This window comes from Geotrypetes seraphini, chromosome 1 (genome assembly GCF_902459505.1).
Source record: "Geotrypetes seraphini chromosome 1, aGeoSer1.1, whole genome shotgun sequence".
Lineage (NCBI taxonomy): Eukaryota > Metazoa > Chordata > Amphibia > Gymnophiona > Dermophiidae > Geotrypetes > Geotrypetes seraphini.
In genome coordinates, this window is record NC_047084.1 from 213,867,335 (window position 1) to 213,891,163 (window position 23,829).

Here is a 23,829-nt window from a genome sequence, read left to right on the forward strand (position 1 = left end):
GCAGATCAGAAAGAATCCTTCCAGCTGGCGTGCACAAAGAAAAACTGAAGCAGGCAGCAGAGCTCTCTAGTGAAGGAGGAGGGATTCAAAAGCTGGAGTGGATTCCTTCTGCATGGCTTGTGAGCATAGGGATATTACCTGTCCATCCAGAATGACACACCTATTGCACTAGAAAGTATGCTAGGAATTATCAGGAGGGGAATGAAAAACAAAAATAAGAATGCCTTTGTATCACTCCATGTTGTGACCATACCTTGAATACTGTGTTCTGGTCAGTGCATCACAAAAAAGATATAGCAGAAAGGCAACGAAAATGATAAGGGGATGGAACAACTTCCCTATGAGGAAATGCTAAAGCAGCTAAGGCTCTTCAGCTTGGAGAAGAGACGACTCAAGGGAGATATGATAGAGGTCTATAAAATAGTAAGTGGAGTGGAGTAGAACAGGTACATATTAATCATTTGTTTACTATTTTCAAAAATACTAGGATTAGGGGGCATGCAATGAAGCTACTAAATAGTAAATTTAAAACAAACTGGAGAAAATATTTCTTCATTCAACATGTAATTAAACTCTGGAATTCATTCCAAGAGAATGTGGTAAAATCAGTTAGCTTAGCAGAATTTTAAAAAGGTATGAAAAATTTCCTAAAGGAAAAGTCCATAAGTCATTATTAAAATGGACTTTGGAAATCTACTCCTTATTTCTAGGATAAGCAACATAAAATCTGTTTTACTCTTTTGGGATCTTACCAGGTACTTGTGACCTGGATTGGCCACTGTTGGAAACAGGATACTAGGCTTGATGGATCTTCAGTTTGTCCCAGTGTGACAATTCTTACGCTCATACATTTTTAAAACTTTTTCCTTGTTTGCTATATTTTTGATCTGTTGTGTAGAGAGCTGCACGGGAACGGGGATGACGGGGATCCCGCGGGTTCCCCCTTTGGGTCACGGGGATCCCATGGGGACGCCCCTTAGGGTCGCGGGGATCCAGTGGGGACGCCCCCTAGGGTCGCAGGGATCCCGTGGGGACGCCTCCGAGGGTCGCGGGGTTCCTGCGGGGTTGGATCGCAGTGCTCTCGAGCCGCGAGGGTAGTCTCCTCCTCCTTACCTGCCCTGTCGCAGCACACAGCCGAACGGAAGTCTTCCCGATGTCAGCGCTGACGTCGGAGGGAGGGCTTAAGCAAAGCCCTCCCTTCCTCCGACGTCAGCGCTGACATCAGGAAGACTTCCGGTCGGCTGTGTGTGGCAGGGCAGGTAGGAAGAAGGCAATGGCGTACGAAAGAGGGGGGAGGGGGCGGTCCGCCCCGGAGAATGTGCACAGCCGGTCAGGTCCCCCGATCGACCGACAACAGGCCCGGCCGACAAATCTCCCTGCCCTGTAGCCGCGAATCTAAATTACCTCTTACAGCAGCTTCACTACTCCAGCTGCTGTAAGAAGGTAATTTAGATTCGCGGCTACAGGACAGGGAGATTTGTCCAACCGGGCCTGTTCTGTTGTCGGTCGGGTGCGAAAGCGCCACAAAGGGAGGGAGGAAAGGTGGAGTGGAGAAGAAAAGACGCTTAAGGGGGGAGAAGGCCGCTGAAAGTACTGGGGAAGACAAAGGGGTGGAGAAGAACGCTGAAAGGACATGGGGTAAACGGGAGGAAGGTGGGGAAGGATGCTGAAAGCACATGGGGAAGACAGAGGGGGGGAGAAGGACCCTGAAAGCACTGGGGAAGACAAAGGGGTGGAGAATGCCACTGAAAGGACATGGGGAAAACAGGGGTGGAGAAGGCCGCTGAAAGGACAGGGGGGGGAGAAGGCCGCTGAAAGGACATGGGGAAAACAGGGGGGGAGAAGGCCGCTGAAAGGACATGGGGAAGACAGAGGGGGGAGAAGGATGCTGCCTGACAGGACATGGGGGAGAAGGACACTGAAAGGAAATGGGGAAGAGGGAATGGGGAGAAGTCGCTGGCAGGGAAGAAGACAGAGGTGCCAGACTATGGGGGGAGCGGAAGGAAAAAGAAGGGTGCCAGACCAATTTGGGAGGGGGGAGAAAGGGAGAGGCACAGTAACAGAGCAAATGGAAGACACAGAGAGAAGAGAGGCAGTGGATGGAAGGAATTGAATGAGAACATGAAGAAAGCAGAAACCAGGCAACAAAGGTAGGAAAAAAATTCTTTTTTTTTTTTTTTTTGCTTAAGGATAAAGTAGTTGTGTTGATAAAAATTTATAAACATTAGAGGCTCTGGTAGAAACCCGTTTACAAAGTATGTATTCTTCCCAATTAATATTTCCAAATTAATAAAGTCTTTTTGCTTATTTTTAAATGGGTTTCTACCAGAGCCTTTAATTCAGTAGCATAATTAAATGAAATAATTATTTCTGTAGTTTATAGGGACGGGTGGGGATGTAGGGGATTCCTCGCGGGGACGGAGGGGATTCCTCGCGGGGACGGAGGGGATTCCTCGCGGGGATGGGCGGGGACGGAGGGGATTCCTCGCGGGGACGGGTGGGGATGGAGGGATTCCTCACGGGGACGGGTGGGGACGGGTGGGAGTCCTCACGGGGACGGGTGGGGACGGGTAGGACTTTGGCGGGGACGGGTGGGATTTCTGTCCCCGCAAAACTCTCTACTATTGTGTGGTTTTGTTGGCTGAGGTTTTGTATCTAACAAATGTTAAGTTTGACTGTAAAAACTCGGATTAGTAAATAGGCCCTCAGATTGTGCTAAAATGACATAAGGTATTTAGCATGGATATGTTTCCCAAAAAATAAGACAGTATCTTATATTAATTTTGGGCACTAGGTATTATTTATAGGGTAGGGCTTATTTTTTCATGTACATGATCATCTCTCCCTTCCTCTCCTTCACCCCAACTCTTCCTCATTCCTTTCTCTCCCCCACATGTGCAGCATCTTTCCACCCCTCTCAGCCATCACTTTGTGCCTTCCCTCTGCAGCATTTTTCTATCCTTCCCTCCCTCCCATCCCCCTATGCAGCAGAACCCTTGCCCAGCTTCTATCCTTCCTTCCCTCCCATCCCTTGTGCAGAACCCTTGCCCAGCTTCTATCCTTCCCTCCCTCCTCCCCCTCATACAGCAGAACCCTTGTCCAGCTTCAATCCTTCCTTCCCTCCCATCCCTTGTGCAGAACCCTTGCCCAGTTTTCTATCCTTCCCTCCCTCCCTCCCATCCCTTGTGCAGCAGAACCCTTGAGCACCCCCACCCATGCTGCCGAACTCCCGCAGACCATCCCCATTCTTCACTCTCACCCGAACCCCCCCCCCCAACTGCAAGCCATATCTCCCATCAGAGCAGCATTGGGACAGGCATCACTCTAAACAGGCTGCTTCGTGGCCTTCATCAGGGAATTCTCTCTGCTGCATCACTGATGATGTCATAAGTAACGCGGCACAAGGAAGGCCCCGACGAGAGAAGGCCATGAAGCAGCCTGTTTAGAGTGATGCCAGCCCGATGCTGCTCTGGAGGGAGGTATGGCTCGTGGTCTGCGGGGTTCGGTTGGGAGGGAAGGATGGTCAGCGGGGGTTCAGCTGCATGGCAGGGGGGGGCGCGGGGGAAGCGCTGCTGCCGGCGACTAGGGCTTATTTTGGGAGGTAGGGCTTATATTAAGACCTACCCTGATAATCATGCTAGGGCTTATTTTTGGGGTAGGACTTATTTTTGAGGAAACACGGTAGGAGAAAGCAAAGTCCCCCAAAATAACTTTATCTCTAATTCAGTTTATCTTTACAATTTTATCATGAACTATTTATCTTATAATTGAATCAAATGCAGGCACATATCTGTAGGTCTACAACAGAGTATATATATATATATATATTTATATATATCTTCTTACTTGCTTTCATTGAATAGCTCCCCATCTGCACTAAAAGCTATGTCCAAGGGTGGATCGAGGGTCTGCATGGCAAAGACTATGCGACACACTTCCCGAATGAAGCTGCTGATCAGAATGAAGTCCACTTCTGGTGGAAATGAAATTTTAGGATTGACATTCATGGCACGGATCACATCCTGGTTAAAAAAAGGACTTGTTAAAATACATTAAAATAGTTATTAAAATATATACAGTACAAAACCATTTTCTGAAATCTTTTCTCAAAGACTTTTGCTTTGAGTAAAAAAAATTGAACCAGATTTAAAAGAGGTTTTCTCCTATTTGTCACTTTCAGGAAATCACTTTTAGAAATCAGGCCCATTGAATGGAAGAATGCTTAGATCAAGTTTTACCCTATCTGAGAATGCAGCTTACAGGATATATTTTTTTTAAAAATAAAGTCAGCAAGCTAAATTTTCTGTAGTTTGAAATAATATAGCCTATTAGAAATGTTCATTCATTAGTGTATATTGGATTCTTTGTCACACCTTAAGACATTTAGGCATGCAATCTAAGTGGTTAATGAGCCAATTAAGGGTCTTAACAAATGATAATTGGTACTTAGGTGTCCAAAGGACGTAGACCCCAGGCAGGTGGCTCTGATTGCCCTGTGATATGATAGCTTAGGGATCAGCTAAGCTATCATATCACAGGGCAGTCAGAGACACCTGCCTGGAAGCTGTTATAGCTCAATAAGTAAAAGCCCTGTGCTCATCTTCCAGAGGTCATGGGTTTGAATCCCAACCAGCTCCCCAGCACATATTTTAATTGTGGCATTCTACCTTGTAAGTGCACACTGATGATCACACAATGAGGTCACCATTGTGCAGCTGCAAACTTCCATTTGCAATGAAGTAGAAGCCATGCTAAGGTCTGTATCTGGGGCTTTTTTTGTTTTTAACCTTTTGCAAATGAAGTTATGTATGCAATCTATATATTTTTGTCATGTACTTTATTTGCTGAATCCACCTGTTTCAAGAATGACCTCATTGGAGCAATCTTTAGTGAGAAAAAGAGGGTAGCTTTTTAGCAAGAAACATAAAGCTGTTTTTTTTCATGTGCTCTGCTTCCTCTAATTAGCAAATACCATTAATAAAGCAAAAATAAAAACCCAGAGAGCTATTTAGCAGATCGCATTAAGGATGTCCAAACTGCCTAAATTCCGTCCTTAGAACTCGGGTCTATATGAAGCCTAAACTATGCTCAAAAGTAGACTTCCTTAGAATGCCTATAAGACCTAGGGCTCCTTTTACTAAGGTGCACTAGCGTTTTTAGTGCGCGCTGAAGATTAGAACACCAACACAAACTAAACAAGCCAGATCCCGCACAGTCAATTGATCCTGTAGTCAATGCCAACTGAAAACTATGTTCTTTTCATACACACAGAACAGAGATACACCCTCGCCCAATATGGAATAATCACAAACTAAAAATAGAAATATGTAGACAAAAGTTAAACTGAACCGCCAAGAAACCAGACCCTGGATACAATGCAACACCACAAAAACAGTAACACATGTCCTCTAATACAGTGCAAAATATAAAGACAGTAGATGTAAATTTGAAAAAACTGATACATAACAATCACCACTTTACAAATTAACAAATAAAAATAAAACAAATAATGAGAAATAAAAAAATACCATTTTATTGGACTAATCCCCGTAAGCTCGGTCCCCATCCCTGCAAACCACCTGATTCCATCCACACAAGCCTTGAATTGTTTATATTAAAGTATAAAAAGAAACAATATTCTGTACAATTGTCAATTTATAAATCAGCGTCTTCTCCCCACTCTCTTCCCCATTTCCCTTCAGCATCCTCAGCCCACTCTCTCTCCACTTTCCTTCAGCGCACGCACATAAAAACAAGCAAGTAATTTTATATCATTTTCATTCTATTCATTCATAGAAATTAAAGTCTAGATAATGCCAGTAACATAACAAAACATGATTTTACAAAAATAATTCCCTGCACAGTCAAGCCTGCAAGGATTACTAGATGTCTTTCAGCAGCTCCCCTCCCTCTCTCCCCTTACCTTTGTTGCCAAGTCCAAATGATCTACCAACAATAAAATTTTAAAAACACAAAGCACGCTGTACGCAGAGAAAATGTTAATTATCATTTATATTCCGCGGGTTTTCAAAGAGGTCAAGGCAGATGACTTTATGCAATGTCACCTCAGTAACAACTATACAAAAATAGACAAATATTCCCCCTCCCTTTTTACTAAACCGTGATAGCGGTTTTTAGCGCAGGGAGCTGCGCTGAATGCCCCACGCTGCTCTCGACGCTCATAGGCTTCCTGCGCTAAAAAACGCTATTGCGGTTTAGTAAAAGAGGGCCATAGTGCAAAATATAGACAGCAGATATAAATTCTCAAAACGGACACATTTTGATCACTAAGTTGAAAATAAAATCATTTTTCCTACCTTTTTGTCTGGTGATTTCATGAGTCTCTGGTCCTTCTTCTTTCTTCTCCTGGCCCCCCCCCCCCTCTTTCTTTCTCTCTCCCCCTGGCTCCCCTCTTTATTTCTGCCTTTCTTTCTCTCTCCCCCTGGCCCCCTCTTTATTTCTGCCTTTCTTTCTCTCTCCCTTGGCCCCCCTCTTTATTTCTCTCTCCCCCTGGCCCCCTCTTTCTTTCTGCCTTTCTATTTCTCCCCCTTGACCCCCTCTTTATTTTTGCCTTTCTTTCTCTCTCCCCCTGGCCCCCCTCTTTATTTCTCTCTCCCCCTGGCCCCCTCTTTATTTCTGCCTTTCTTTCTCTCTCCCTTGGCCCCCCTCTTTATTTCTCTCTCCCCCTGGCCCCCTCTTTCTTTCTGCCTTTCTATTTCTCCCCCTTGACCCCCTCTTTATTTTTGCCTTTCTTTCTCTCTCCCCCTGGCCCCCCTCTTTATTTCTGTCTTTCTTTCTCTCTCCCCCTGGCCTCCCTCTTTATTTTTGCCTTTCTTTCTCTCTCCCCCTAGCCCCCACAAAGCCATGGTGCCAATTTCTCCACTTCCACGATTCTTTCCCTACCCTCACCCCCAAGCCAGCAGCCGATTTCTCCCTGCTCCTTCCCCCATGTCCTGATGTCCTGAACTTCATCAGACAGCAGCAGCATTCACAATTCACTGCTGTTGCCCACTTCAGGCCTTCCTCTCTGTCGGGTCCTGTCTTCATGAAAACAGAAAGTAGGCAAGACCCGGCAGAGAGGAAGGCCTGAAGCCAGCAACAGCAGCGAATTGTAAAAGCTGCTGCTGCCCGAAGAAGGTAATGGAGCACCGAGGCAGACCGCTTCTCCCCCCTCCCAGCTGAACCCCCGCTGACCCTCCTATCTCCCCCCCAGTGAATCTTTCTGACCCTCCCAGCGAGTGCAGCAAACCTCCTTCCAGTAGCATCGGCTGCTTCTCGGCTTTCTCCTCCCTCTGCCACGTCACTGATGATGTCATCAGTGATGCGGCAGAGGGAGGAGAAAGCAGAGAAGCAGCCGACGCTACTGGACGGAGGTTTCCTGCTTTCGCTTGGAGGGTCGGAAAGGTTCACTTTGGGGGGGGGAGAGATAGGAGGGTCAGCGGGGGGGTCGGTAATGGCGATGCTGCTTTCGCTGGGAGGGTGGGAGCGCGATAGGGACCGGGCCAGCTGTGCACCCCCCCCTAAGGCTGCACCCTGGGCGGACTGCCCCCGCCCCCCCCCCCCTTGGTACGCTACTGACATACAGGCTCATTTTCAAAAAAGACAGACATCCAAAAGACAGCATAAACCAGTACTTGGATGTCTTACTAGTCAAAACGTCCAAGTGGGCATTCTCAAAACAGACTTTCCAGATGGCTTTCTGGTCTATTTCTCTCCAGTGCGTCTAAATCGTAAGGGAGTGTATTAGATGCATGTTTTGGGTAGGTTTAGAACCTGGACATCCTGCAGGGATAATCAAACCTTGAACAAAACGTCCGGAGCACCATTTAGATGTTTGTGCTAGACCTGTTTTAAAAACGAGTAAGGATCAAAAAGGTGCCCAAACTGAGCAGATGACAACTGGTGGGGATCAAGGTATGACCCCCCCTTACACCCCCAGTGGTCACTGACCTCCTCCCATCACCCAAAGATGTGAAAAGTTCTCAGCCCAAGCAACCAACTTCCTAAATTCTGAGTGTTATTTTGCCACTATAGCTGTAAAGTGTGTTATCTTATTTTGTTAAGTGCCAATTTGCAGAAACAAAATTCTATGTTTTTTGACATTGTTTCAGATCATTGATTGAACCATATCTATGCCATTCTCTTCTTGGTTGGGCTAAGAACTTTTCAGCACCCCTTCCTACAGCTTCAGATGGTAATACAGACATTTATTATTTCTTTATTTTAAAATTTTCTATACAAAATCTTACATACATAAGTTTAAATACAATATAAAACCCAAATAAACATAATCAGATCCACAGAAAATCAGCAAACAGGAAAAATCAATGCCTACAAAAAGCTTTTACAAACAATTGTGTTTTAAGTAGTTTCCTGAATGCAACTCTATTACCACATTGCCATATCTGCCCCACAAGTGAGTTCCACAATTTTACCCCTGCGCAGCAAAAAGGTCATTGCGCTGGTTTGGGTAAAAATTCACCTTCAATAGCGCTGAATTTTCGGTTGGTACATAGAGATCAGGGATTGATGACAAATCATCACTGCTTTGTACTGGACTCTGAATGCAACTGGCAGCCAGTGTAATTGTTGAAGGTAAGGTGTGATGTGAACATAGATGTACTAAGGGTCAAAATATCTAGATAAGTTATTTTTAAAAAAGAAAGTCTTGCAGTCTTGAAAATTAATGTCTTTTTGGATTTCCAGACATCTTTCCCAAAACATCCAAACACAGACTTAGACGTCCTATCAAAAATGCTCCTCACAGTACCATAATAACCTATGGTACATTGTGTCTCTAAGTGCTTTTATTGCTGTACACCGTTTAGTCCTTAGATGGTTTATAAACTTTTAAATACATAAAATGATCCCATTGATACGCCTTAACTTCTGAATTAATGTAAGCTACATCAATTAGGGGATAATTCTAGAAAAAGGGAGTCAACATTTAGGAGCCAAGAACCAGCATAAATGATTAGAATACAGGCATGTGCACATGTGTAATTGCCAACATATCGGCTAGTCATTATTCTATAAAATATGCAAAATGCAATTGCATGTGGTTTGAAAGAGGGTGTACACATGGGCAGGGTCTGGGAGGAGTGCATGCAGGGTACTCGGTTACATGGTAAGGCTAGACTCTAGTAGGGTACTGGTCTCTAAGGGCCACCGCATGAGCGGACTGCTGGGCACGATGGACCACTGGTCTGATGCAGCAGCGGCAAATCTTATGTTCACTTGGAATGTACAAGTTACCATTCTAGGACAAACTGAAGGTTCATCAAATCCAGTATCCTATTCCCAACAGTGGCCAATCTAGGTCAGATTTTATGCTGCTTATCCTAGAAAAAAGCAATGGATTTTCCCAAGTCCATTTTAATAATGGCTTATGGTCTTTTCTTTTAGGAAATTATTCAAACCTTTTTTTTAACCCTACTCAGCAAACTATTTTCACCACATTCTCTGGTAATGAATTCCAGAGTTTAGTTGTACGATGAGTGAAGAAATGCATATTTTCTTTGATTTGTTTTAAATTTATTACTTAGTAGTTTCACTGCAAGCATTCTGGGGGAAAAAAAAAATCACACCACTTTGTTTCAGAGACGCCTGTATTTCAGTAGATGTTACTTGTGGATTCTATTTTGCATCCCTATAAAGTTTCCTGGCAGTTGTTTCTGAAATCTTTTGTTGGTCTCCAAGGACAGCAAACATACTCTCTCATATGTGGGTGACATCACTACCAAAATGCACTGTCACTTTAAATCTTTATAATCAATACAGGTTCCACATACAATTGGCTTGTACTTGTTCAAGAGGGAAAGACCTCAGTAACCTGCTCCATGCACCGAATAAGCAATTCAAGCAATGGTTTCTTCAGCAGGACAGAACCACCATCATTGGTCATAAAACCCTCACAACCAACCGAAACAATTTTTTATAACAGTGACTATAGCACCGTACTCTTTAAATCGGTAAGTGGTTGAAAAAAGTATATATGCAATGCACTTATCTGTTCACAAATAAGAGCCCGACGGGACCCGTTTCGCCCTCTTCTTGGCTTCTTCGGGGGACTTTCTGACAGTGCATTCAGTTTAGACTCTCACTCATCAGAAAAATGGCGCCGGTCTGATGAGTGAGAGTCTAAACTGAATGCACTGTCAGAAAGTCCCCCGAAGAAGCCAAGAGGAGGGCGAAACGGGTCCCGTCGGGCTCTTATTTGTGAACAGATAAGTGCATTGCATATATACTTTTTTCAACCACTTACCGATTTAAAGAGTACGGTGCTATAGTCACTGTTATAAAAAATTGTTTCGGTTGGTTGTGAGGGTTTTATGAACAATGATGGTGGTTCTGTCCTGCTGAAGAAACCATTGCTTGAATTGCTTATTCGGTGCATGGAGCAGGTTACTGAGGTCTTTCCCTCTTGAACAAGTACAAGCCAATTGTATGTGGAACCTGTATTGATTATTTGGATTTTGAAGAGGTTCTGTTCCATTAGTTTGGGAGTAGTAGTATACTTTAAATCTTTAGGCAATGTCCATACTGCACGCACGCCAGCGCCTTCCCACCCAACGTCGGCTTGTGGGACCTGCAGCTCAGTAACAAAGCTAAGAAGCCAACTAGGTGAGCGGGTTTTGAGAACTTAGGTCTGCTGTCCTCTGAGAACACCTACTACAGGTAAGTATCCATACTTTCTCCAATGACAAGCAGGCATAATGCGGGAAATTCTAAAACTGGTACCTAAAGATAGGTGCCGCTAAGTTAATTGAAGAACGCCATTAGAAACGGCAAAAAAAAAAAATGGCAAGGTTGAAGAGTCTACCAGCACCTAAATAAAAAGCGTCAGAATTGTGCCTACATAACGCTTTAGGCCACTGAATGCAAAAGTGCCAGAAGTGGTGTTAGGCAGCCTAAAGTGGATAAAGGTGACCTGGTTGATGTAATGTATCCAGATTTTCAGAAAGCTTTTGAGAAAGTTCCTCTTGAGAGGCTTCTGAGAAAATTAAAGTCATGGGATAGAAGGCAATGTTCAGTTGTGGATTAGGAATTGGTTATTGGACAGAAAACAGAGGTTAGGGTTAAATGGTCATTTTTCTCAATGGAGGAGAGTAAACAGTGGAGTGCTGCAAGGGTCTGTACTGGGACCAGTGCTATTTAACTTATTTATAAATGAGCTGGAAACTGGCATGATGAGTGAGGTTATTTAATTTGCAGATGACACTAAACCAGGGGTGTCGAACTCAATCAGAGAAGGGGCCAAAATCTAAAATCCAGCCTAAATCGCGGGCCGAATGGTTTACTGAACAGTCATAAACTGACAATGTTAACCAGAAATGTGAATTTAAAATGAGTGGAACAATCTTTTCCTTAACAGTGCTGTTAACCAACTCACATGCTATCAAGCAAAACAGTAATATTGGTATCAAGCAAAACAGTAATATTGGAATGTACCTAAAATGCTCATTGTTTTGTTTTCTGGCTAGATGTCTGACACCGTTTTCCCCGTATCAATGAGTCAATGTTCGGTTTTATTTCTTGGGCTGTAGCAACCCGCAAAACAGCATGGAGGTTGTCATCGGTAATGCGTGATCTGTGCTTGTTTTTGTTCAGATTCATTATTGAAAACATCTGTTCACAAAGATAGGTGCTCCCGAACATGGATAGAATACGGGCAGCATGAAGTCGGAGCTCTGGCATTGAGTCAGGGGGCAGTAGAGGGTAGAAGTCCTCAATTTCAACATCCTGAAACCTTGATTTCAGGCCACTGTCAGACTGAAGCTCGATTATCTCCATCTGAAGGTGATGGGGCACATTGTTGACATCAACTGTAAAAGGATTGGCAAAGATGTCAAAGCCTGAGTGCTGTGTTCTAAAGTCAGAGAAGCGCCGCTCAAATTCACTTAGTAAACGGCTAACTTTGGTAGCCAGCTGACTGCAAGGAAAAGTACCAGAAATAGTGGTTGAGATACTCAAACAAACGGGAAAGTGGGCAAGATTGTCCTGTTCCAGTTGGGACTTCCATAGTTGAAGTTTACGCTGGAATGCTGTGATCATGTCAGACATCTTCGTGATGACTTGTTTGCGTCTCTGCAGCTTCAGATTCAGTTGGGCGAGATGCTCGCATATGTCACACATCATAGCAAAATCACATAGCCAGGCGGGATCCGACAGTTCAGGCAAGGGCTTTCCTTTACTTTCCATGAAAAGAGCAATTTGTTCTCTGAGCTCAAAAAATCTTTTGAGGACTGCGCTCTTGCTCAGCCATCTTACTTCTGTGTGGTATGGCACGTCTCCATGCTCTGCACCCACCTCCTGTAAAAACTGCTGGAACTGGCGATGATTCAGGCCACGTGCCCTTATAAAGTTAATAGTTTTAATGACTGTGGTCATTATGTCATTCATGTTCAGAACTTTTCCACACATAGCCTCTTGGTGGATAATGCAATGATAAGTAACCAAGGGTGTGTGGCAGTGACTTTTTTGCATTCTTTCCTTCATTAGTCCAACCAAGCCTTTCTTTTCTCCGCACATTGAAGGTGCGCCATCGGTAGTTAGCCCCACCAACTTTTCCCAGGGTAATTTAAAATTATTTATAGATTTCTCCACAGCCTCAAATATATCTCTACCAGTCGTCGTCCCATGCATGGCAGCTACATCCAAAAGTTCCTCAGTGACAGAGAGGTCGGTCTTTGTAGCACGTATAAAGATGGACAGCTGCGCTGTATCAGTGTTGTCTGTGCTTTCATCGATAGCAAGTGAAAAAGCGAGATAACTGCATGCCTGTTCGGCCAGCTGTGATGATAGATTTCCTGAGAGTTCTTGAACTCTGTCTGCAATGGTGTTTCTTGACAAACTGACAGTTTGAAAACTCTGTATCTGGTCTGGGCATACTTTCTCACACACTTTTAGCATGCATTGCTTCAAAAAGGCACCCTCTGAAAAACACCTTGAAGTACGGGCAATTTCTTCAGCCACTATAAAGCTTGCTTTCACTGCAGCATCATTTTTCGCTGTAGCCTTTGTAAACATTTGCTGCTGTGATTGTAGTTTGCCTTTTAGTTCTTTAACAATTTTATGCTTTTCTTCCAAAGTATATTTGCCATACTTAACATTATGTTTGGTGTCAAAATGACGACGTATATTGTACTCTTTCATCACCAACACTGTCTCATAACACAATATACACACTGGTTTGTCCTCACTAAGCACAAACGTATTCATTTTCTCATTTGTCATTAAATTGTCTGCCTTCACCGTCAACTTTTCTTTTCCTGGACATTTTGGGATCAATATTGGCAGTAAAAGATGTAGTTTATTGGAAATCTGCGTTAGAATGAAAAAGTCAGTCAATAAATGCCTGGCTGGGTACAGATAGCAGATTCTGTTGCGATTTTTATGCCTACACTTTATGTCAGGAACTGGCAGCTTCTGCTGTGTATTTTTTTTACATAGTTCCCCCCCCCCCGACGTCCGATTCACCCCAAGCAGGACCGCTCGCACGCACCTGCACCCCCACCCCGAAGGACCGCCGACTCCCCGACTCCCAACACGATCGGGGCAAGAGGGAGCTCAAGCCCTCTTGCCCCCCTGAATCCCCGACACGATCGGGGCAAAAAGGAGCCCAAGCCCTCTTGCCCCGCCGATTCCCCAACTCCCCGACAATATCGGGCCAGGAGGGAGCCCAAGTCCTCCTGGCCCTGGCGACCCCCCCCCCCCCCCGCTAGTTGTTCGGGCCAGGAGGGAGCCCAAACCCTCCTGACCACGGCGACCCCCTACCCCCACTCCGCAATACATTACGGGCAGGAGGGATCCCAGGCCCTCCTGCCCTCGACGCAAACCCCCCTCCCCCCATCGACCGCCCCCCCCCAAGAACCTCCGACCCCCCTGGCCGACCCCCACGACACCCCCACCCCCCTTCCCAGTACCTTTCTGTAGTTGGCCGGACAGACCGGAGCCAAACCCGCCTGTCCGGCAGGCAGCCAACGACGGAATGAGGCCGGATTGGCCCATCCGTCTCAAAGCTCCGCCTACTGGTGGGACCTAAGGCTCTCGGGTCTATTCTGATTGGCCCAGGCGCCTTAGGCCCCACCAGTAGGCGGAGCTTTGAGACGGATGGGCCAATCCGGCCTCATTCCGTCGTTGGCTGCCTGCCGGACAGGCGGGTTTGGCTCCCGTCTGTCCGGCCAACTACAGAAAGGTACGGGGATGGGGGGTGGGGGTGTCATGGGGGTCGGCCAGGGGGGTCGCGGGTCGGCTGGGGGGGCGGTCGGAGGTTCTTGGGGGGGCGGTCGATGGGGAGAGATAGATAGCAAGTACAGCCGGCGAGATCACAAGCCTCCTATGTCACCGCGCGTCATTGTGATGGAACGCAGCGGCGTGCAGTGATGACAGCGCGGTGCGGGCCACATTGCAAGGCCTGGCGGGCCGGATTTGGCCCGCGGGCCTTGTGTTTGACACATGTGCACTAAACTGTTCAAAGTTGTTAAAATGCATACAGGCTATGAAAAATTGCAGGCAGACCTTAGGAAATTGGAAGACTGTATCCAAATGGCAGATGAAATTTAATGTGGACAAATGCAAAGTTATGCACATTGGGAAGAAAAACCCAAATCATAGTTACCTTATGCTAGGGTCCACCTTGGGGGTTAGTGCCCAAGAAAAATATCTGGGTGTCATTGTAGACAATACATTGAAACCTTCTGCCCAATGTGTGGCAGAAGCCAAAAAAGCAAACAAGATGCTAGGAATTATTAGAAAAGAGATGTTAAACAAGATTAAGAATGTTATAATGCCTTTGTATCACTCCATGGTGCAAAAAGAGTATTGCGTTCAATTCTGGCCGCCATATCTAAAAAAATATATAGCAGAACTAGAAAAGGTTCAAAAAAGAGCAACCAATATGATAAATGGGATAGAACTCCTCTCGAATGAGGAAAGACTAAAGAGGTTAGGGCTCTTCAGCTTGGAAAAGAAATGGCTGAGGTGAGATGTGATTGAAGTCTACAAAATCCTGAGTGGTATAGAATGGGTACAAGTGGCTCGATTTTTTGCTAAATCAAAAATTACATAGACTAGGAGACACTTGATGAAGTTACAAGGAAATACTTTTAAAATCACTAGGACAAAATATTTTTTCATTCAGAAAATAGTTAAGCTCTAAAGTGCATTGCCAGAGGATGTGGTAAGTGTGGTTAACGTAGCTGGTTTTAAAAAAGGTATGGACAAGTTCCTGGAGGAAAAGTCCATAGTCTGTTATTGAGACAGACACTGCTTGCCCTGGATTGGTAGTATGGAATGTTGCTACTCTTTGGGTTTTTGCCAGGTACTTGTGACCTGGATTAGCCACCGTGAAGATGGGATACTGGGCTAGATGGACTGTTGGTCTGACCCAGTAAGACTATTCTTATATTCATATGTGGGACTCCCGAGTTGCCAGGATCATGACTCTGGATGAGGATTATGGATATATAAACATGAGCCTGGTGAAACCCAAGAGGGTCGGAGGGAAAGTTGGCACATAGGAAGTAAAAAGATTCTGCTGAAATGTTTGTCCAAACCAACCGTCACTTCTGGAGTTTTTTTCCAGAGGACTAAGTAGCTAGTTTACAGAAGTCCTCAATAGATGTAAAGTGGAAATGAGCTACTGAGGCAGCAATTGCTTAGACATTGTGGACTGTTACACAGCTCTGCAATGTTAGCCCAGAAATACAGTCCACTAGCCAAGTGGAGATGGCTAACAGTAGTTCTGAGTCTGTTAGGGTCAAAAGCCACAGAGCTGGAAGAATGTTCTATTAGGTTTAGTTTTGTCCAGGTAGTATGCTAGAGTATGTTTGCAGTCCAAGGTGTGAAAAGTTGCTTCTCCAGAATGGGAATGTGCCTTTTGAAAGAAAGCAGGCAAATTAGTGGAATTCTAAAATGACTTTAGAAAGGAATTTTGGATGAGTTCGGAGCACTATCCTGTTGTGGTAGAATCTTTTGTAAGGAGAACCTGACATAAGAACTTGAAGTTCACTCACATGGTGTGCAGAGGTGATGGGAATGAGGAAAGCAACTTTCCAAGTGAGAAGTTTGAGGCAGCAAGTTGTAAGTGGATCAAAGGGAGACTTCATAAGTGTAGAGAGTGCCATGTTAAGTTCCCAAGCAACAGGTGGAGGGCTTTATAGATGATTTGGTTTGGTTAACTCCTTTCATGAACCTTGCTATTAAGGGATGAACAGATAGAGGTTTCTTGTCCAGAAGAGACTGTAATGCACCAATAGCGCTGAGATGTACTCGAACAGAGTTGGTTTTTACTCAGTGTAAGAGTCATCCTTTAGAACTTTACATTGTCTGTTGATTAAGAAACCTTGGAACCATTTTAGTACATGTTTAGAGATTCCTATTTCATATAGTTTGGTTTACCTTATTGAATGCCACCAAGACATCGAATTGTAGTAGTAGCATTTGACGGCCTATACTTGACTCTAATCTCACTCTGGAAACCAGTTTGGCCAGACATGTTTTTGTGTAAGTTCCTGAATCCATGTTGAGATGGTAATAGTATATTCCAACTTGTAATAGAATATTTTAGTTGTTAGGTAACTACAAACTATCAGTTTTGACATGAAAGGTATGCTTGCTACTGGTCTATAGTTTGCATCTTGAGATAGGTCTAAATTCTCTCCTTTTGGGATTGGTGAAAGTAGTATTTCCCCAAATTCTTCTGAGAGTCATCCTTGTGATAGTGTGGAGTTAATAATCATCTTGACTAACTGGTTGAGCACTTTTTCTGACATATCCCTATACAGATGAGACGGGCATAGGTCTAGTTGACATCCCATTTTGGATCTTCTGTTCACCCATACTTTTGTTTTGGTTGTTGTAACAGTATTAAAAATTGCTCATATTCTATCCGTTGGTACACCTATTGTATTTTTTTCTAGGGACATAATCTTCTAATAGATTTTCTGTAGTGTTTCCGAATTGGTCAAGTATAATCTTAATCTAGTTTGAAAAATATAGGGCTCCTTTTATCAAGCCGTGCTAGCGGTTTAACGCGTGTAATAGCACGCGTTATACCGCCGGCCGAGCTAGCCAGTACCGCCTCCTCTTGAGTAGGCAGTAGTTTTTAGGCCAGCGCGGGGGTTAGCACGTGATAAAAAGTCACGCGCGTTAACCCCGCTAGCGCGGCTTGATAAAAGGAGCCCATAGTGCTAAGGTATTTTTATCCATATTTGAGGAATTTACGGAGCAGCAATTGGTTACTTTTTTTCAAAGTTTTTAACAGCTTCCTTAGGTCTGGTTTATCCACCCAATCTTGGCTGAGAAATATGTACATTTATGTTGTTTAATTTGGCCATTGTACTGTGCAAGTAGCTTCCTCCATTTATCTCTAAGTAGTTGATTCTTTGACTTTCTCCAAGCTCTTTCTAATTTGCGACATCCTCTTTTCAAGTGTTTCAAGTCAGCTGAATACCATGGGGGTTGGTTTTTTTTTACATTTCTAGGTAGTTTTCTGTCTTGACCTCAACCTGCCCTATTTTTATTTCTATTTTATTTTTTTTAAGATATTTAAAATTTTTAATACTGTAAACCGGCCAGATACTTGTGATGGTCAGTATACCAAATTAAGAATAAACTTGAAACTTAGGGCTCCTTTTACTAAGTTACTAAAACGTTTTTAGCGCAGGCAGGATTTTAGCATGCGCTAAACCCGCGCTACACAGCTAGAACTAACGCCAGCTCAATGCTGGCGTTAAGGTCCAGCGTGCGGGGCAATTCAGCACTTGATAAGCGCGCACTAAAACTACTATCGCAGCTTAGTAAAATGAGCCCTTAGTTGAGCCACAGAGCCTAATGTTGTTTCTATTGATTTCACCCATTCTATGTGATTTAGGTTAGGGTTTGAGTTAATTGTCTGTAAAATATATATCCCATCTTTTCCCAGAATGATTTGACATCTATTTTCCCTCAAGATCTGATAGCTTCCCTTTTAGTATTTTATACACAAGCAGTCCCCAAGTTACAGATGCCCGACTTAAGTACAACTCATACTTAAGAATGAGGTTGTGGCTTCATTTGATTTCACTGAGCAATATTTCCAGTAGCACAGACTCATACACTTCTCCTGTAGCAGGTTCAGAAATGATGAATGGCCACATTAAGACCAGTGTATGGTTGTACATGCTGTACCTTAAGAACGATTACTGGTAGGGACAGCTGACCCTTTTGTTAAAGATTATTTTAAAGCCACACAATTGCAGGATCTGTAGGGCAAGGAAGAGGCACTGTGGATCAATTTGGAAAGAGGGAATGGTAAATATATTTACATTGGTGTGATATATAGGTCTCCAGAGACAGAAGAAGTAGATAGAGATTTAATAGTAGACATTCAGGCCCCGATTCTGCAAAGTGCATCCCAATTGTAGGCAGCTGTAGGCATCCTACAGTTGTCTAATCAGTCAATAGGGAGGCACATTTTCTAAAAAAATGCTCCCCAGGCAGGTCGCCTATATTTAAGGTGCCTCCGGGAGCCTAAGGAGGACCGCATGCCCTCCTAAGGCTAGGCGGTAGCCTTAGGCAAACCTAGGCGGCCTTATGCATCTCCCTAGTAGAGTAGACGCGGCCGCTATACTTAATCTCGGCAAATGATCTCCCTTCTGCGATTAGTATAGCGGCCGTGGCTACGGCCGCCAGTCTCCCCTCTCCCTCCCCAATGATCACGGCAGGAGGGTACCCAACCCCTCCTGCCCACAGAACCCACGATTGCCGGCAGGAAGGTGCTCCGCCCCCCCAAAGATCATCGGCAGGAGGGTACCCAATCCCTTCTGCCAGACTCCCTCAATGATCCCCCCCATCAAAACACCCAAACCTCCCTCCCTGTACACCCCCCAACAAAATCCCCTACCCCAGAACCCCCCCTTGGGCTTACCCGCAAGTTGGCTGGAGGGGTTCTCACACCATCCGTCCAGAAGGCCCGCCTCCGTCCAAATGAGGCGGGCCCACTGCTCTCCTGCCCAACCCACAGGATCCTAGGGCCTGATTGGCCCAGGCGCCTAAGGCCCCTCCTATGGCTGGAGGGGCCATAGGCATCTGGGCCAATCCGGCCCTAGGATCCTGTGGGTTGGGCAGGGAAGGGGCAGGGGAGGGGCAGGCCCGCCTCATTTGGACGGAGGTGGGCCTGCTGGCTGGACGGTGCGAGGACCCGTCCGGCCAACTTGCGGGTAAGCCTAAGGGGGGGTTTCGGAGTGTTGGGTTTTGTTGGGGGGGGGTCCGGGGAGGGGGGTTGTGGCGTTTTGATGGGCAGGTCGTTGGGGGAGTCCAGAAGGAGGGATTGGGTACCCTCCTGCTAGTGATCTTCGGGAGGTAGGGCCTACTGGCAAGAAGGGTTGAGCACTTTCCTGCCAGCAATCGTGGCCTGCCAGCGATCGTGGATTCTCTGGGCAGGAGGAGTTGGGCACCCTCCTGCCGCAATCATTGGGAGAGAGAGGGGAGACTGGCAACCCTTAGCCGCAGCCGCTATACTAATCGCGGCAAGGAGATCCCTGCTGCGATTAAGTATAGCGGATGCGCTTAAACAAATCCAATTCTGTAACCGGCGTCTGCAACATGGACGTCAGTTACAGAATCAGGTTTAGTTTGGGCAGATGTAGGCCCGATTCTGTATAGGACTCCCGGGACGGGCATCTCTATACAGAATCCAGGCCTTAGAATATATCTAAAAAAGAGTAAGTTTTGCTAATAGGTAATTTTAACATGCAGGATGTTGATTGGGGTATCCCTATTGCAGGGTCTTCTAGAAGTAGGGAGATTTTGGATTCTCTATAAGGAGAACTGTTCCAGCAGTTGGTAATGGAACCCACACGGTGCCATGTGTGTTCTGTGTATTGTGTATTGTGCCATGACAGGCACAATACACAGAACTCTCGAAACAGTAGCAACATGGATGACAAATCGCAAACTAAAACTTAACTCTGACAAAACAAAATTCATCCTCCTAGAAAACAGCAAAACTCCAACCTTAACAAACCTAGTAAAAAACTCGATATCATACCCCATTCAACCCACAGTAAAACTTCTTGGAGTTCTGATCAACAGAGGCTGTACCATGCAACCACAAATCAACAAAGTTATAAAAACATCATTCGTAACTATGAGAAACCTAAGACATATCCGAAAATTCTTCGACAGGAAACAATTCCAACTTTTGGTACAATCTCTTATCCTTGGACTAATTGACTACTGCAACATACTATACCTCTCCTGCCCAGCAACCATAATAAAGCAATTACAAACAATTCAAAATACAGCCCTAAAACTCATCTACTCATTGAATAAATATGATCACATCACAGAAGCATACCACGACTCACACTGGCTCCCAATACAAGAAGAATACACTTCAAATTCTACTGCCTATTATACAAAGCTATTAATGGAGAAAGCCCAATCTACTGGAACAACCGACTAACCCAATCCACCTCAACCAGGCACAGGAGAACCCACTCACTATTCACACACCCACAAACAAAAAAATGTCAAAAGAGGAAAACTTTATGACAACCTAATGGCCACCAAAGCAGCCAAACTAGAAAGACAAATCAATCTGCTATCTACGACCACAAACTACAAAACCTTCAAAAAAGAAACTAAAACCCTACTCTTCAAAAAACACATAAAACCTGTTTAACACGTCCAGTTTCTTCCCTAACTCCAACTACCACACACTCCACCCATATCTAATCTAAAATGTCTCTAATTACCCAACATGTTACTCCTTAAGTTCTCGACAAATTCTTATGTAATTCTTAAGTTCTCAACAATTCTTTTTTTTTTTGTAATTTTATCTTTATTAGATTTCCATTTTTTAATAACAATAAAGTCATAATGAAAATAAACAGTTTCCAAGAAATAACCAATATCATAAAGTAATTAGTATAATGAGAAAATTAAACATATGTCCTTCAACTGTTAATTAGTCCACACACATTGAGGAAGGAGTATCAATAATATCCAAGACTAATTTACACCATAATAACTTTAAAGGAAACTAAAGGCAGGCGACCTGAATTGAACCCAAGTATCTATCTATGAGCATTATTCCTTGATATTGATTGGAGTACTTGCAGTTGTCACTTCTTTATCCAAAATAAATCTCGACAACTGTGTGGAATCAAAAAATATATATCTAGCTCCCTTGTAATTAACTAAACATTTGAATGGGAATCTTAATACAAATGTAGCACCCATTTTTAATACCTGGGGTCTCAAAAGTAGAAATTGTTTTCTCTTTTTTTGTGTTTGCCTGGAGACATCTGGGTATATTCTTATTTTCTGATTCAGAAACAAAACATCTTTATATTTAAAAAACAACTTTAACAACCATTCCCTATCTGAATCTAAAGCTAGTTGAACAAAGAGTGTAGCAGAAGTTAACTGTTCTGATTCTGTCTTCTCTAATATATTTGTTAAATCTAAAACATCTATTGGTAATTCTTGATGAGCCTCCGGAGGTTTCTTCTTTCCCTAGGAAATGTAGTAAATTTTTGAAATAGGAGGAAAAGAGTTTTGTGGGACTTTCAGTACCTCCGATAAATATCTCTTAAGCATATCCAATGCTGAAGTAATCATTGATTTCGGAAAATTAATTAATCTCAGGTTTTGTCTCCTTGATAAATTTTCCAAAATTTCTATTTTAAAGTTAATATTTCCACTGTCTTTTATAAGGAGCTGATTCTGTGCTCCTAAAATTTCCAATTTATTTTCTTGACCAATTTATTTTTTTCTCCAATTTGCCCACTCTTTATTGTAGAATCACAGTTTCAGATAATATCCCAGCACAATGTATGGATAAAGTTTGAATTTGAGTTCCCAGGGAGATTTGTAAAGATGAAATCGCATCCCAAATAGAATTCAAATCAATTACTGGTGGCTTTTCCAAGGGAGTTAGTGAAAAGTTAATTTTCAAGTCTTTAAGGGACACAGTACCTGTTGTTTTACTTGAAGGTAACTCTTGCAGTTCCCCTGCCAATTCCTGGACTCCGCTGGGCAGCAATGATGATACTGAAGCGGCAGAGATTCTCCGGACTGCGAGATCTTCATCCGCCTCCTCTCCACAGCTCTCAGAGGGAGCAGCATAACTTCCCTCGCGTCCCGTGTCCTGCAACACAGTTCGGGGGACTGGCTGCGCCAGCGTGTTTCGCTCTTCCGGCGAGAGAGTTGTTGCCTCGAAAGAGGTGTCGGGGCTCTCCAACGTGCCCCAACCTCGCGCCAAGGACTTTCCTCCCGGTTCCTCTTGGAGTCCTCGTTGGATGAACACGTCCATCAGACCAGACACTGACTGTGGCCTGGGTTCCAAAGAATGGACCCGGGTCTTGGATTTACACTTCACCATAGTTATGGTAAGTGAAGAAAAAAACTGGGCTCGACGGCATCCTCCGTTCAGTCCAAGAGCTTCAGGTCGCCATCTTGATTAAGCTCCTCCCCCTCTTCTCAACAATTCTTATGTAATTCTTAAGTTTTCGACAATTCTTATGTAAGACTTACGACAATTTTCATGTAATGTTACAACTCTTGTAACTTTCTGACAACTCTTGTGTAATCCGCCTTGAACAGCAAGGTAATGACAGAATAGAAATCACTAATGTAATGTAATGTAATGTTACAATGGGTGATCATCTGGCATCCAGTGATCACTGCATGGTACGGTTTAATATTAAAATGGGTATAGAGAGGGCTCATTCAAAAGCAAAAGTTCTAGACTTTTAAAAAAACTAACTTTGTTCAGATGGGGGTTTACATCAAGGAATTATTGTCTGAATGGGAACATCTGGAAGGAGTGGAAATGCGGTAGGCAAAACTGAAAGGAGTGATTGTAAGAGCGACAAAACTTTTTGTGAGGCATGTAAGTAAAAGTAACATGAAAAGAAAGTTGTTTTGGTTCTCAAAAGTAGTAGCTAAGAAGGTAAGGAATAAGAGGTTAGCTTTCATAAACTACAAAAGATCGCAGAAAGAGGAAGACAAGCAAAAATATCTAGAAAAGTTAAGAGAGGCTGGTCGTGTAGTCAGGAATGCAAAGATGCAAATGGAAGAAAAAATAGCTGACACGGTAAAATGGGGAGACAAGACATTTTTTAGATATATTAGTGATAGGAAGATGTGCAAAAGTTATTAGTGATAGGAAGAAGTGCAAAAGTTGCATTGTGAGACTCAAAGGTGAAGGGGAGGTATATGTAGAAGCTGATAAAGAAAAGGCCTAATTGCTTAACAAATATTTCTCTTCTGTGTTTACGGGGGACCGCAAAAGATAAATGTGAATAAAGATGGAGGAGCAATAGACCCTGATCAATTTTCAGAGGGTTGTGTTCATGGGGTGGTAGCTAAAAGGAACTTAGGGAAGTTCTGGTAACCCCGCTGACTAACTTTTTCAACGAGTCTCTAGAGTGAGGAGTGGTACCGAAGGACTGGAGAAGGGCGGATGTGGTCCCTCTCCACAAAAGTGGAAGTAAGATTGAAGTAGGGAATTACAGGCTGATAAGTCTGACTTCTGTGGTAAGCAAATTAATGGAAACACTTTTAAAACAGAGAATAGTGAAGTTTCTGTAATCCTGTGGATTACAGGACCGGAGGCAATATGGATTCACTAGAGGTAGGTCTTGTCAGACAAATCTGATCAATTTCTTTGACTGGGTGACCAGAGAATTGGATAGAGGATGTGCGTTAGATGTGGTGTATTTAGATTTTAGCAAAGCCTTAGACAGTGTTCCACATAGACATCTAATAAATAAACCGAGTCCCAAGGTGACAGGCTGGGTCATGAACTGATTGAGTGGAAGGTGATAGAGGGTAGTG

At 44.0% G+C, this 23,829-nt stretch overlaps 1 protein-coding gene across 5 annotated transcripts in view; it reads right to left on the bottom strand.

The window, feature by feature from the left end:
- The window catches only part of SPATA18 (spermatogenesis associated 18), a 218,097-nt gene that overhangs the window by 68,429 nt on the left and 125,839 nt on the right, over positions 1-23,829 (bottom strand). For all 5 annotated transcript variants that reach the window (XM_033945672.1, XM_033945636.1, XM_033945653.1 and 2 more), the window contains one exon: positions 3,847-4,022. In XM_033945672.1, coding sequence (XP_033801563.1) covers positions 3,847-4,022 — 176 coding nt within the window. The remainder of the gene's footprint in view (positions 1-3,846; positions 4,023-23,829) is intronic.